This window comes from Eucyclogobius newberryi, unplaced genomic scaffold (assembly GCF_026437365.1).
Source record: "Eucyclogobius newberryi isolate DKJ021-1_F unplaced genomic scaffold, fEucNew1.0.hap1 SCAF_20, whole genome shotgun sequence".
Lineage (NCBI taxonomy): Eukaryota > Metazoa > Chordata > Actinopteri > Gobiiformes > Gobiidae > Eucyclogobius > Eucyclogobius newberryi.
This window is the reverse complement of record NW_027315835.1, coordinates 18733657-18745993: the sequence shown is the minus strand read 5'-3', so window position 1 is coordinate 18745993 and position 12337 is coordinate 18733657. Positions and strand designations below refer to the sequence as shown.

At 37.8% G+C, this 12337-nt stretch overlaps 4 protein-coding genes across 7 annotated transcripts in view; 2 read left to right on the top strand and 2 right to left on the bottom strand.

The window, feature by feature from the left end:
• Positions 1 to 1827, top strand: part of gnptg (N-acetylglucosamine-1-phosphate transferase subunit gamma) — a 1971-nt gene extending 144 nt beyond the window's left edge. The window contains exons 2-11 of the mRNA XM_072455713.1: positions 14 to 68; positions 139 to 206; positions 279 to 333; positions 438 to 521; positions 594 to 687; positions 759 to 873; positions 947 to 1029; positions 1102 to 1230; positions 1295 to 1376; positions 1449 to 1827. Of these exons, the coding sequence (XP_072311814.1) occupies positions 14 to 68; positions 139 to 206; positions 279 to 333; positions 438 to 521; positions 594 to 687; positions 759 to 873; positions 947 to 1029; positions 1102 to 1230; positions 1295 to 1376; positions 1449 to 1534 (851 nt within the window). The 3' untranslated portion in view covers positions 1535 to 1827. The remainder of the gene's footprint in view (positions 1 to 13; positions 69 to 138; positions 207 to 278; positions 334 to 437; positions 522 to 593; positions 688 to 758; positions 874 to 946; positions 1030 to 1101; positions 1231 to 1294; positions 1377 to 1448) is intronic.
• Positions 1828 to 1942: 115 nt separating this feature from the next.
• Positions 1943 to 7103, bottom strand: chlsn (cholesin). Its single transcript, XM_072455715.1, has 6 exons — positions 6996 to 7103; positions 6702 to 6827; positions 6544 to 6645; positions 2950 to 3155; positions 2495 to 2576; positions 1943 to 2261 (listed from the first exon to the last, which is right to left on the bottom strand). The coding sequence occupies exons 2-6, from the start codon at positions 6816 to 6818 to the stop codon at positions 2085 to 2087; spliced, it is 684 nt and encodes a 227-aa protein (XP_072311816.1). The 5' UTR covers positions 6819 to 6827; positions 6996 to 7103; the 3' UTR covers positions 1943 to 2084.
• Positions 7104 to 8965: 1862 nt separating this feature from the next.
• h3f3d (H3 histone, family 3D) lies at positions 8966 to 10498 on the bottom strand. Its single transcript, XM_072456024.1, has 4 exons — positions 10315 to 10498; positions 9451 to 9595; positions 9180 to 9333; positions 8966 to 9109 (listed from the first exon to the last, which is right to left on the bottom strand). Exons 2-4 carry the CDS (start codon positions 9576 to 9578, stop codon positions 8981 to 8983), a joined length of 411 nt encoding a protein of 136 aa, XP_072312125.1. The 5' UTR covers positions 9579 to 9595; positions 10315 to 10498; the 3' UTR covers positions 8966 to 8980.
• Positions 10495 to 12327, top strand: cunh8orf33 (chromosome unknown C8orf33 homolog). 4 transcript variants are annotated; one of them, XM_072456020.1, is made up of 5 exons: positions 10495 to 10690; positions 10994 to 11424; positions 11496 to 11586; positions 11821 to 11970; positions 12063 to 12327. In XM_072456020.1, the coding sequence occupies exons 1-5, from the start codon at positions 10582 to 10584 to the stop codon at positions 12230 to 12232; spliced, it is 951 nt and encodes a 316-aa protein (XP_072312121.1). In that variant the 5' UTR covers positions 10495 to 10581; the 3' UTR covers positions 12233 to 12327. The 4 variants fall into 4 exon arrangements, with proteins under 4 accessions (XP_072312121.1, XP_072312122.1, XP_072312123.1 ...); XM_072456021.1 differs by having other exon boundaries at positions 10506 to 10690; positions 11824 to 11970; positions 12063 to 12315; XM_072456022.1 differs by having other exon boundaries at positions 10571 to 10855; positions 12063 to 12317.
• The last annotated feature ends 10 nt before the right edge of the window (positions 12328 to 12337 follow it).

Below are 12337 nucleotides of genomic sequence, written 5' to 3'. Positions count from 1 at the left end.
GTTGATTTTACAGTGAGCTATGGGTTTGCTGGCAAAATGAAAATCGTCGAAGAGCCAAACACGTTTGGGTATGTTAAAAATGTGTAAGTTGTATGTGCTGTACGCTTTAACAAAACTGTGTTTTGCTTTCATGTGTAGTTTGAACAGCCCCTATATCAGTCAGACAAACAGACTCCAGCCTAGGGTGACGGCTTCTCCTGTGTCTGGTGTGTTAATATTGTCTTCTGTTTCATTACACTAAGACTACTACATGCTTGATTGTTAATGTATTTCTTTAGGCCCTCAACATCTTCATCACTTGGCTGGAAAATGCTTCAATCTCATGGAGTCAACGTAAGAATAAGATGATGATGATAATAATGATTATAATAATAGACAATGGTCAAAAAATGAAAATGCTGTGTTTTATAAGCTTAACTGGTTACTGATGTCTGCAGGTACAAATATGAGTTCTGTCCATTTCACAACATCACGCAGCATGAGCAGACTTTCAGATGGAATGCTTATAGTGGGATACTGGGGTATGATGTGCCTCTCAAACATTCACAATTGATTCAAGAGTTGGAAATGATAATGTTTCTTGTGTCTTACAGGATTTGGCAGGAGTGGGAAATAGAAAATAACACATTTACAGGAATGTGGATGAGAGAAGGTGATGCATGTGGGACAAGAAACCGGGAAACAAAGGTTATTCTATCACTTGGTTGTATAAGATAATATTTTATGTTTTATTCAATTCATATCTACTTTTCTTAAAGGTGATTCTTGTCTGTGGTTCAAGTAGCAAGCTGGCTCAGGTTTCAGAGCCAAGTACTTGTGTGTATTCTTTAACTTTTGAGACTCCACTGGTCTGTCATCCACACTCTCTTTTGGGTAAGACATTGTTTTTAAAGCATGAAGATTATACGAGTTAAACCTATAAATGTTTTTATGTTCTCATTTAAAGTGTATCCAACTTTGACCGAAGTCCTGCAGAAAGAATGGGATGAAGCTGAACAAGCTCATTATGAGGAACTTGTGACGGACCAGGTGTTAATTAAAAATTCCTCATAGTTCATTTTTCCAATACCATGAAGATAATATTAACAGTGTTGCCCACAGGGATACAATAATTTGTTAAGAGATATCTTTGAAGATGCAGGCCTGTTCAAGAGTCACAAAGTGAATTTGGAGGAAACCAAAGCTGTATTAAATTCAGAGGCTCAAAACTCTTTGCAAAAATGTACAGAGGTATGTTTGTATCGTGTACTTAATTTTACATTTATATTCCTTTGTGTATAACATATGCTTTTAGGATCTTGAAAAACAAAGGGTGGAAATTCAACGACTGCAAGCTCTCCTCAACCAACACAATATTTCTTTTGATCCACAACAAAGTATGTCATTGGCCTTTTAAACACACAAATGTTAAATTGAGATTTGTGTAAAAATGTGAATTTATTCTACAGTGGCTGCAATTGATCAAGCAAGTGAAACCGAAAAAGATGAGCATCTAAGAGGAGACACAGACATTGTCGACCTACAGCAACAGTAGACCTGATCTAACATAACTTGGATGTTGAGACTGGACTAATACGTTTTTTAGTGGATGGACATTTTATATTGGCGATGGTGAAAGACTGTTGGTTTGATTTCAATGCCCTTCTGTTCATTCTACCAATTTTGTCACTGAGCAAGACACTAGAGATGGAAAAGGGATAGCCATCTAGCATTGAAAGTAATGGCACACTGAAGCTGGCTTTGACATAAATAGGAGGCATTGGGGACCTAATAGCTTTAATAATGTTTGTCAATTTTAGCTTTGAATGAGGGATATCAACCTTATGTTTTAACAAACATTTGAATATTGTTTTGTAACTTAATTGCAAACATTTTGGTGTTTTATAATGTTTTATCTTATCACAACTTAATACAAAAATACACATGTGTTCCAGCAACAGTACAAACTTGCAATATCTCATCAGATGTTGTTCAAGGAACAGTTAATACATTTCTGCAGGTCTGCACATAATAAACAAGAACAATTTTCAGTAAAGTCAGAACTTCTGTGGCAATGAAATGGTCTTTACACGATTCAGCGTGGATCAGGATAACAGCTGGACGACTTCTCTGGCTCGATGCGCCCTCTGCTGGACGTCTGTGTTTGGTGCTTCTCCAGAGTGTTGAACTAAACCTAAGGCCTTCTGAATTGTGGTGTCCTTTGCTGCTCCTTGAAGCCCTTCCAAATACTGAAGCAACACAGCGAACTTGTCGTCTGAAACCTAACAGAAGATAGTTTGAATTTTTGGATGCATTGATTAGTTTAGTTTAGCTGTAAATTATTTACATCCAATTGAAACTAAAACAAAAATGAAACCTTCAATTTTTTTTTAATTATCACTTGGCCAAGAAATGCCAAATAGAAACCAATCAATTTGTATTGTCAAAGAAATTAAACATGTATATATGTAACCCAAGTTATGCAGGAAACCTCAGCTGTGAAAATCCCCTTTACCTTTTCAGAATCGAACATGTGCTGCAGTAACCACGTCTGTCTGGTCTTCTGAAACTTCCATGCAACCCTGTTTTCAGCCCAGCTAAGTCAAAAACATTAGGTTACTATCGTTGGTGACCCAAAAAAACAATAATGTGCTTATTACATGAACTGCATGTGCCAAATATTTAACAAGATCTGAGAATTTCCTTCATAGATGAGTTTCACAGAACAACTTGTGCTATTTAACATGTATTTTTGACTAAAGCCATTTCTGTGCTTGTGAAATAATTTTAATAAAATAATATTTTTCTATCTGCAGGTGGCTGTAACATATCAAACAATGGGCAACTTTAGGCAGGGTAGATCTGGACAACAACAAAATATTTGTTTAGACTGTTGTATGATGTTTGTACTAATCTAATGTGTGATTATTGACGATTATATAACATTGTGTACTCAGCAGACTTGCTTACCATGTGAGATAATCTAGAGCCAGTTGACCAGCAGTGGGACCTGCTGGGTCAGTTTTGGAATGCGTCTCCCCCTGCTCCTTCAGCATCTTCTTCTCCTCTTTCTTAAGGATCTTCTTCATTTTCCTCTCCAGGGCTCTTCTCTCCTCTGGGCTTAAATCCTCCTCTCCCTCGTGCACAACCTCTGGACAAGTGGGTGGATCTAAAATCTGTCAAATCAAAACAAATCCAACAGCAGTTATCTACTTTAACAGAACTTCCTGTTTACAGTCTTATCATATTCTAAAGTATTTGTTTCTTGGCTTGATAATATTTATGCAGTAACATTAGCAAGGACACTGTAGATCGCGTTCAATTTTTTTTTTATACAGAAGACAAATGTATTCTAGGGTTGGATCACTTCCTGTAGCTTAGCACTTCTAAATAGTGGTTTCCTGTTTTTAAATCATGAATTCATACGCGTGGGAAACAAGCATAATTTCGTTTACAATTACAATTCACTTCATCTGTAGTTTTGGGAAATATTAGAGAAGAATGTTCACATAAAGGGCAGGAACAAAATCCTACTACTATTTTTTTCTACAACTGAGCTATTTCCATGGATATAGTGTGTCTATAGCTAGCCTTGACACAAACGGTAAAAAAGTGTAGCACAGTTGAGGCTATTTACTATTTATGTTCTCAAGGGAAGTTAAACAAGGATGCAGTATGCTCTTATTTAACGGTTCTGGGTGGAGTGATGAAAAAAGTGGGAGGGTTAAGAGCCAGATCACATGAACTTAAAATCGCTCTGAAAGTATGCTATCCACCAAAATATATCAGACTACAGAGCTGAGAAAGTAGAGTGATTTTGAGCCTGAGAAAATCAGAAGCATTACCACGCTAACTCAGACGTGAAGCCTGCGTCCACAAAAGGCTACAGCAGAAAATGGTGAGTGGAAACGTTTTTACGGAGTAGGCAATTTCTCAAAGGACAACCAGATGTGAGCCTCATGCTTCAAAGACACTTCTCTTAGGCATTTGATGACAGTTTGACAAAAAACAACGAGTGAAGTTGAGAGTAAAATGTAAAGGAAGGAAATGCTTGATTTTGAAAGAGCATGCGTGGGTTGTTGAACTTCTCATCCTCGTACGGAACAAATATCTATTTCAGAACTTCAACAAGTGACAAAAATGTTGCTACAAGCTTAAGTTAATTAGAAACTTCGATGAAAATTATATTTACTATTCCACTGTTAAAGTGATTCCATTACTTCTACTGCAAACAAACATGGGTAGATGTAATTTGAAACAGAAACTGAAAAAGAAAATTGGTCATACTGTACAGTTTTAATGTTACAACTGCATTCTTTGTTACTTCTAGTCATTTCTATACAACGACCAATGGCCAACAAACGGAAACACCACTCCAGTCTCCAACTTCACTTTCATAGACAACTCCACTCCCACCTCCGGACCCAACTCAGACTTTTTAGACAAAATCACTGCCAACGACATCACCTCCAGAGCCAATTATGTTTATAGTTTCCTGTCCGCACTGGGTTTTGTTGCGGCTTGTTTTCTTCTCTACGGCTTTGTCCTGGCATTCAGAGCACAGAGGAGAGTTGCATGGCTGGATTGTCTGCTGTGGGCCTTCTGTGTTTTGCAGTTATTGCTACTGCTGCTGTCTCTGTATGCAGTAGCACACAGACCGCACTACCTGAGGACCACAGGGTTAGGATGTGCAGCACTCTCCTTCACAATAAACACAATATTCACCATTGGTTTATTAGTCCTAGCACTCCTGGCATATGTTCTGAGCTTTGATCCACCATCACATGCATTGCTACGAAGGCCAGGAGTCTGCGCAGCTCTCGTCCTCCTGTCCTCTGTGCTAATATCCTTGATGCTGGCAGCCATTGGTGGACCAAGAGAAGAAGACGGATGTTTTATGGATCCAGTTTGTCTTCCATATGCAGTGGCAAAACTCCTCCTAGTGTTATTAGTCCCATATATTATTCAAATGGCTCTCCTTATTGCAGGATGTGTGAGGCAATGGAAAACTAAAGGGCGTTTCCTATCCGGATCCGAGGAGGGCCCAGTTTTTGTTACAATTTCCTTGATATCATTAATTTGTGGACTTTTTTACAGTGTGGCGCTGATGAGAGCATCACTATTAAAGAAAGAAAACCAATTAAGCCACAAGGATGTGGCTTTTCTGAATGTGTTTGAATTTGTGTTTTTCTCTGGGAGTAGCATCAGCTTGATGGTGGTGTTGCTGCTCCACAGGCCATGTCGAGAAACGCTCAAAGAAGTGATGAGACAAATGAGGGACTGCTGCAAGAGGCAGGGACAAGCACAACCCAACCGCAACATCATAGCACCACAAATTGAAATCTCAGACACACTGCAAGACATTGAACCATGAACTACAATGATGATAACTTTAGACCCATCACCTGAAGTGGAAGTAGGAGCCATTGCCTAAAATAACAGGCATAACATATTATTATTACTACTATTATTATTATTATTATTATTATTATTATTATTATTATTATTATTATTATTATAATACTTATATTTATAATTTGTTACACATTGAATGGCTTTGGAAAATGTTTTATTTATAATGATTATTTGCGCAAATAAATGGAAAAAGGAATTAAGGGCCTGAATGTTGCAGGATAAATTTTATGTTGTCAAACAAAGACATTTTGTAGATTTTTAGCTGTAGCCTTATTTTGTAACTGTAACCCTTGAAAAATGAACTCAAAGATTGCAAAAACTGTCCAAAAAAATAAATAAAAACAGTTTACATGATACTTACACCCATATCAGGACATCTGTTTTGGTTGACTGTAAATTGTATTGCCGCTGTGGGACTGACTGACTGATTGACGTGGTTCCATTTTGCACCAAAGGCCTCACTGATCACCAATCCTTGACTGAATAGCACTTGACAGTCACATGGGCAAGGAGGTAAAGTATCTTAGCAAGGGCACCACAAAAAATATTTCAATGAGCAAGTTACCGTACATTTGGAGAATTTCATAAATACAAATTTATCTTTCCTATATAATTCAATAATTGTACAAAATAATTTAAGACGTATATGTTCTATTTGCTGAATTCAACAAAGATCTCCAGTAAATTTCCCTATGCATATGTCGAAAATGCTCCTTTGCTAATATATACACATTATATATATATATATATATATATATATATATATATATATATATATATATATATATATAATCTCAAGATACCCTATTTGAGAATATGACCATTTTCTCTACAACGCACAAGAAAAATATCAACCATATAGCAACATGATGATTTTGCCATGGTGCAGAGTGCATTTACTATATTCCTATTTCATATTGGCTTTCTTATCTTGATGTCAACTTGGCTCACATTGGCTCTTGCCGTAGTTAACCGACAACTCTGAATAATCATCTCTGAATCAGTATTTATTCTAAATCCCATCCCAGAACAACAACAAAAAAACGACACGACGGGAAAACGATAAGACTCAATATTTAATGTACTACTCATATTCTTACCATTTGGTAGCATTATTTTTGGACCATAATATAAGGACATGTTTCTTACTTCATTTTGCGCTGTCTTTTTCTTTTTCTGCTTTTTCTCCTTCTTGTTCTTTTGTGCTTCATAATTTGTTTCACTTGGTACGTCAGAGATCACTGGGGGGACCTGTTTAAGAAAATATAACTTGGTGAGTTTAATCCAGTAAGGATACTATTCTGAACTGTGCAATTTACCTTTTTCCTTTTCTTGTTTGCTTTTTGTTGCTCAGGGTTGTCATTTACATCTACCTTCTTTCTTTTAGGACGTGAATCTGGGACAGCATCGTTCTTTTTAGTCATGGCTGAAGACTGTAAAAATGTGAAAATATACACGCATGAATTAATCTCGGCATTATAGAAAATAGCAAAGCGGTGTCAGGAGAAATTCCAACTACTTATTAAGATGTATTTATATACTATTGCTAAGTACACACACTGTGTAAGTAAATCAATTCAGAAATAATTAAATACACGTACCTACAGCCACAAACACATCCAGCGTGGTGCAGAAGCATAAACATGTGTAACACAGCCGGAAGTGATGCCGATGAGAAAAATAAATCATTCAAAAATACAACATTTTTCAGGTTTATTGGATTTTTAAAATACTAATGAATAAATACAAAACAATTATGTATTCAAGCTAAAACTAAACCCATTTTCTCTCAATTTTAATTACTAGTCTACCCGGAAATTTAGTAATCGTTACAAAGTTCCCTCCGGAGTGAATTTGTAGTTGCACAACTGTGGTTACATGACCCATGGATATGACCTGACGAAGGATGGTTTAATAATGACAACATTTCTCTCTTTCCCTTGGTTGTTCTTGGTTTGTCAGGTTATCATTTGAGATGTCTCCGTTTGTAGACAGAGTATTTAGAGTTTTGTCGCGTGTCCCTTTGACTAAAGGAATATTCCAGTACAACACCACGACTGTGAGGTAAGATCTTGGGATGTGTGACACGTTAGGTTTGGGAAATCATCGTTTGGGCTGTAGTATTGTGTGAATTAATAAACAACTGTAATTAACTTTATCAGCTAATATTTTAACTTTGCTAAATAACAATTATCCCCTATGATTTGTTATGAAATATTGACTGGACTCCATTATGCCTCTTATCTATGCACTGTTAACCAATGACATATTATTGTTATATACGATTGATAAAAGTTACTGTCAATTGTAATAAAGGGCAATTCAAGACACAGCTAGTGAAAATACCATCAGTCAGTTTTATTGCCATTGCCACTGACTATAAATCATAAACATAGGAACTTGCTTTCGTGATTCGGTGCAACATAAAACTATGAAATCAAAAATGGCATGTGTTTAAGAAAAACAATCTAAATCTACTATAGAGAGAGAGGTCTCTTTCATTGTCATTGAACCCACCAGTTTTTTGTATTTGAGTTGTGTTTTCTTTTTTTAATTAGGCTGAGCAGTGTCCGCCCCTTAGCTTTGAGCTCACAGCTGGAAGCCGGGTCAAAGAAAACCTCAGACGAACACACGAACGATGAGCCCATCAAGTTTTCCACAAGCAAAGCCAGTCATCGGACCTGGAAAGTGGACAGCTCTTTGGGCAGTAATTATGAAAGACCATGGCGGAAAGTGTTGCCAATAAGCATCTTTTTCTCAGTGATTCTGCTGTGGTGTGCGCTGAGGGGACAATCTGATATTGATACCAATCTTGACGGACCACTTCATGAGAATATACCCTTCCCGCAACCAGAGGACGCCGAACTCAACGAAAAACCTAGCTAACAAATGGACTCTACTCGCAGCCATTTATTCCTGGTGATTTGTGTCATTTACCATTTGTGATTAAATGTCTTGCAATTGAATCAGCCCGTGTCAATGGAATTGAAAGTACCAATAAGATGGTTCAAATTTTACACCAAGTGCCACCTATATAGATATGAATGTGAAGACAAATGTTGAAACCCTAGTCTACAAAGAGCAAATGTGACTTTAATTTGATTTACTGACATTAGCCCTTTTTACTGATGTATTGCAAATAGTTCATGGTGTACCTCTAAACTTCTGGCAACAATACTAATATTTGGCTTGTTTCTTGAACTTTGATCTAGGAAAAAAAAAAAAAAAAAAAAAAACACCAACTGGATATTTTAGTTTGCATAAAATGCATGCTCAAGTAGACACTGAAGAATGAGGTAGCGGAAAAGTTTATTTACAGCACAAAGAGTCCAGACATGCAACACGGTTATGGTTCAGACTAAAAAAAAAGTCAAACCTGAGACAGTGAATGGTTCAGAATGTACAGTTTTCTATGCTAGTATGAGATGGGGGGGAGAGAGAAATCAAAGTAAAAGTACAAAAACACACATGCAACTACAAACATTTAAAAATGGTACACATGCTGGTATATAGGATCATGATGTACAAAAACAAAATCCCAAGTCCTGTCCTCCCACCACCCAGTTTAAAAAAAAAGTTTTAAAAATTAAGCCCGTTCTCCTCGAATTCGCCTGGCCAGCTGGATGTCCTTGGGCATGATGGTAACCCGCTTTGCATGAATTGCACACAAGTTTGTGTCCTCAAACAAACCGACCAGATATGCCTCACTGGCCTCCTACATTTAGGAAAAAGAATTAGAAAAAAGAAAAGTGTAATGTATTGAACAGAATAGTAATTAAATGTACCTGCAGAGCCCCAATAGCTGCACTCTGGAAACGCAAGTCAGTCTTAAAGTCTTGAGCAATTTCCCTCACAAGACGCTGGAAAGGCAGCTTCCTGATGAGCAGCTCCGTGGACTTTTGGTACCGACGGATCTCACGCAGAGCAACAGTACCAGGCCTACACAGAAAGTACAAACACGGAGATGAGATGCATGTTCAACCTCAATAATAGTGAATAAACCATAAGCAGCTAAACGAGGACACATCACACACACACACACACACACACACACACCTGTATCTGTGTGGCTTCTTCACTCCACCAGTGGAGGGCGCACTCTTCCTGGCGGCCTTGGTGGCCAGCTGCTTCCTAGGCGCCTTTCCTCCAGTGGATTTACGAGCGGTCTGCTTGGTACGAGCCATGATTCAAAATTGCGTTTCTAGGGCACAACAAAACCAACATTAGTCACAACATAACTAGGATCAAGCTCATTGAATCCTTACCACGCCCCCCCCCCTGTCAAAAAATACGATTAAATGAAATCGTAAAGTGTAAAATTAGAAAATGCTCATAGAGACTCATATGGATCTAATGCAAGTAAAATATGAAGCCTTCATTAGATCACTTCACATAAACCAAAGCACAAGCACTCGACCCTTCCCAACTTTTGGCGGGGAAACTGCTTTAGATTAAAGTAAGCAATTTAACCGTTTTAAAATCGCGTCAGTTGGGCATTAAGTAAAATCAAATGTGTGCCATGAGCTGCCACCATTAACGCAAGAGAGGCACACACGTCTCTTAATTTAAAGCTAGCATGGGACGACTGCAAAATGGCGCCAGTTGCCATTATTCTCAAACCGCTCGATACTAGTCTGTTAAAAATCCAAAATAAGGCATATAATGACAATGTATAACACTAATATTGTTTTATTGTACTCAATATTGCAGTAAAACATACATATCTAGAGATGTAATTAAGCATTCCTTTGTACCTTTAGCCATCGACGATGGCGCGCACTGTTTTGTTTTGTTTATGGTGAGCGGTTTTCAAAACGTATTTTTAAAAATATCCAAAGACCAGGTAAACTCGCATGGACTATATACGTCCACACAATAGTACATGAAATATAAACAAATATATATAAAATGACCAAGTACCTTGAGTTTTCTTCTCTTCAAGCGGAGTACAGCCTCTGCGGTGGCGTATTGAACTGTTTGTGACGAGATGAAGCTGAAGCTCTTTATATCCTGAGCCACAGGCGCAGAGCCATGTGGTACCGCCTCCGCGCCTTTGATTGCAAATCCAGCTTTGATACGATTGGCCACAGAACTGCATAAAGAAACTTCAATGGAATACGTTCAAATTTGATATATTACCAGACCGTTTATTTTATTTCAATACGTCTGTCAACAGTTAGAAAATGTATGTTATGTAACTGGTCAGCAAATTTTCCATGGACCACGGGTGCTAGCCAAGGGGAACTACTTGTACTGGAAAATTCACCCGTCGGACGTAATTCAAGGGGCGCTAGTTGTAAGTTTACGAACAATATGGCTTCATGGTGGCAAACTGTCTAATTTCATGTATATGTTCATACTGGGTGATCATCTGAAGCAAAGAAACATAACGAGGTTTAGGTTATCGTCTTTAAAGTGAAGTACGTCTGGAAAATGAACCAACAAAAACTGATGGTGATAGGTGGGCCTACAAACAAGATACTCGTAATTGTTTTAGTCCGTACTTGACAATTGTATAATGTGTTGATTTGAGTCAATTACCTGTGATTGCCTTTAGCGAAAGAATAAACTAACGTGCAGTTTAATTTTGCCAAAACAGATATTGAGGCCAAATCAAGCAACTTCACTGAAAGCCAAAGTGGGCAGCAGCCACTATGGGCTCGCAGTGACAACTCCTTCAGATTCAACTTTACAGAGATTTTAAACCAAGTTTCTTCACCATCAGAGCAAACGCACCCATTTAGATTTATTGGACAGGAAGAGACGGCTTTTGCCTTCAACTTCCAAATTGACCCAGAGGACGAAGACATGGATGGAGAGACCTCAGATGCCACTTCTTCACACGAGCAACAGTGTTCGAAGCTTGAGAGCACATCTGTTCAGCAGAGTAGCTCCTCACCAAACACATCAATATCAAATAAATCGAAAAAGAAAAAGAAGAAAACTGGAATAAAAGCAGTAGATGGCAACATCAAAAAAGAGCCAAGGGACACTGCGGCAGAGAAACAAGAACTTGAAACTGCTGAGCTGGTCAGTACGATTTACAAAGACAATTCTGTGTTTGGGGTTTCATATGTTAATCTATATGTTTTGTTATGTAGAGTACAGAGGAACAGTTACAACGACAACTGGACTGGTGCATTGAGCAGCTAGAACTGGGAATGAGATCCCATAAAGCCAGTCCAAAACAGAGTAAGCACATCTTGAGTGATATACCCGTTTAAAATGCTGTTGGAATTCTTAGCAACAGGGTAGTATTTCTGATTTTAAGGCGTAAACGTGCCCTGATAACCTGAGTATTAATTGATTTAACTGATGTCATCTTTAATTCAGTTCAAACTATTGCTGAGATTTGAATTATTTACAATTGTTTGTTGTGTGATTTCTAATAGTGTCTGATATTGTAAATGCTGATTTTCTCTTGAGCAGCAGAGGAGTCCTCTCGGGCGCTGAAGACTTTACGCAGTTCCAAAGCGCCATTGGTCAAGAAAAGGCAGGTGATGAGAGCGATGGCTGGAGACTACAGAAAGAAAATGGATGAGGAAAAATCCAAACAGTTTAAACTTATTCAGAATGGTGAGGTTTTACAAATGTCTTAAATAAAGTATGTATTTTTGCAAATGTATATATTTTTTAAAACTAGTTTTGGTCTGTATCTTTGCCATTAGAAACAGCATCAGCACAACTTCGAGCAGTGTCAGAGTTACCAAAGAAGTCATCTTTTCATCGCAGAGCTGGCATTAAAGCTTCAACATCAGATATAAATTCTGATGCAACACCTGACAAAAACTTTGTGTTTACATTGTCGAATGAGGAGTTTTGCTTTAATTTTTTTTAACTTTTGCAAGTCTCTACTGACTCTCCCTGCTCACTTTAACCTAATAGGTGTGTACAGTATTCAACTTTGTGCAGCAGCGACAATGGAATCTACAGTCTATTTTCT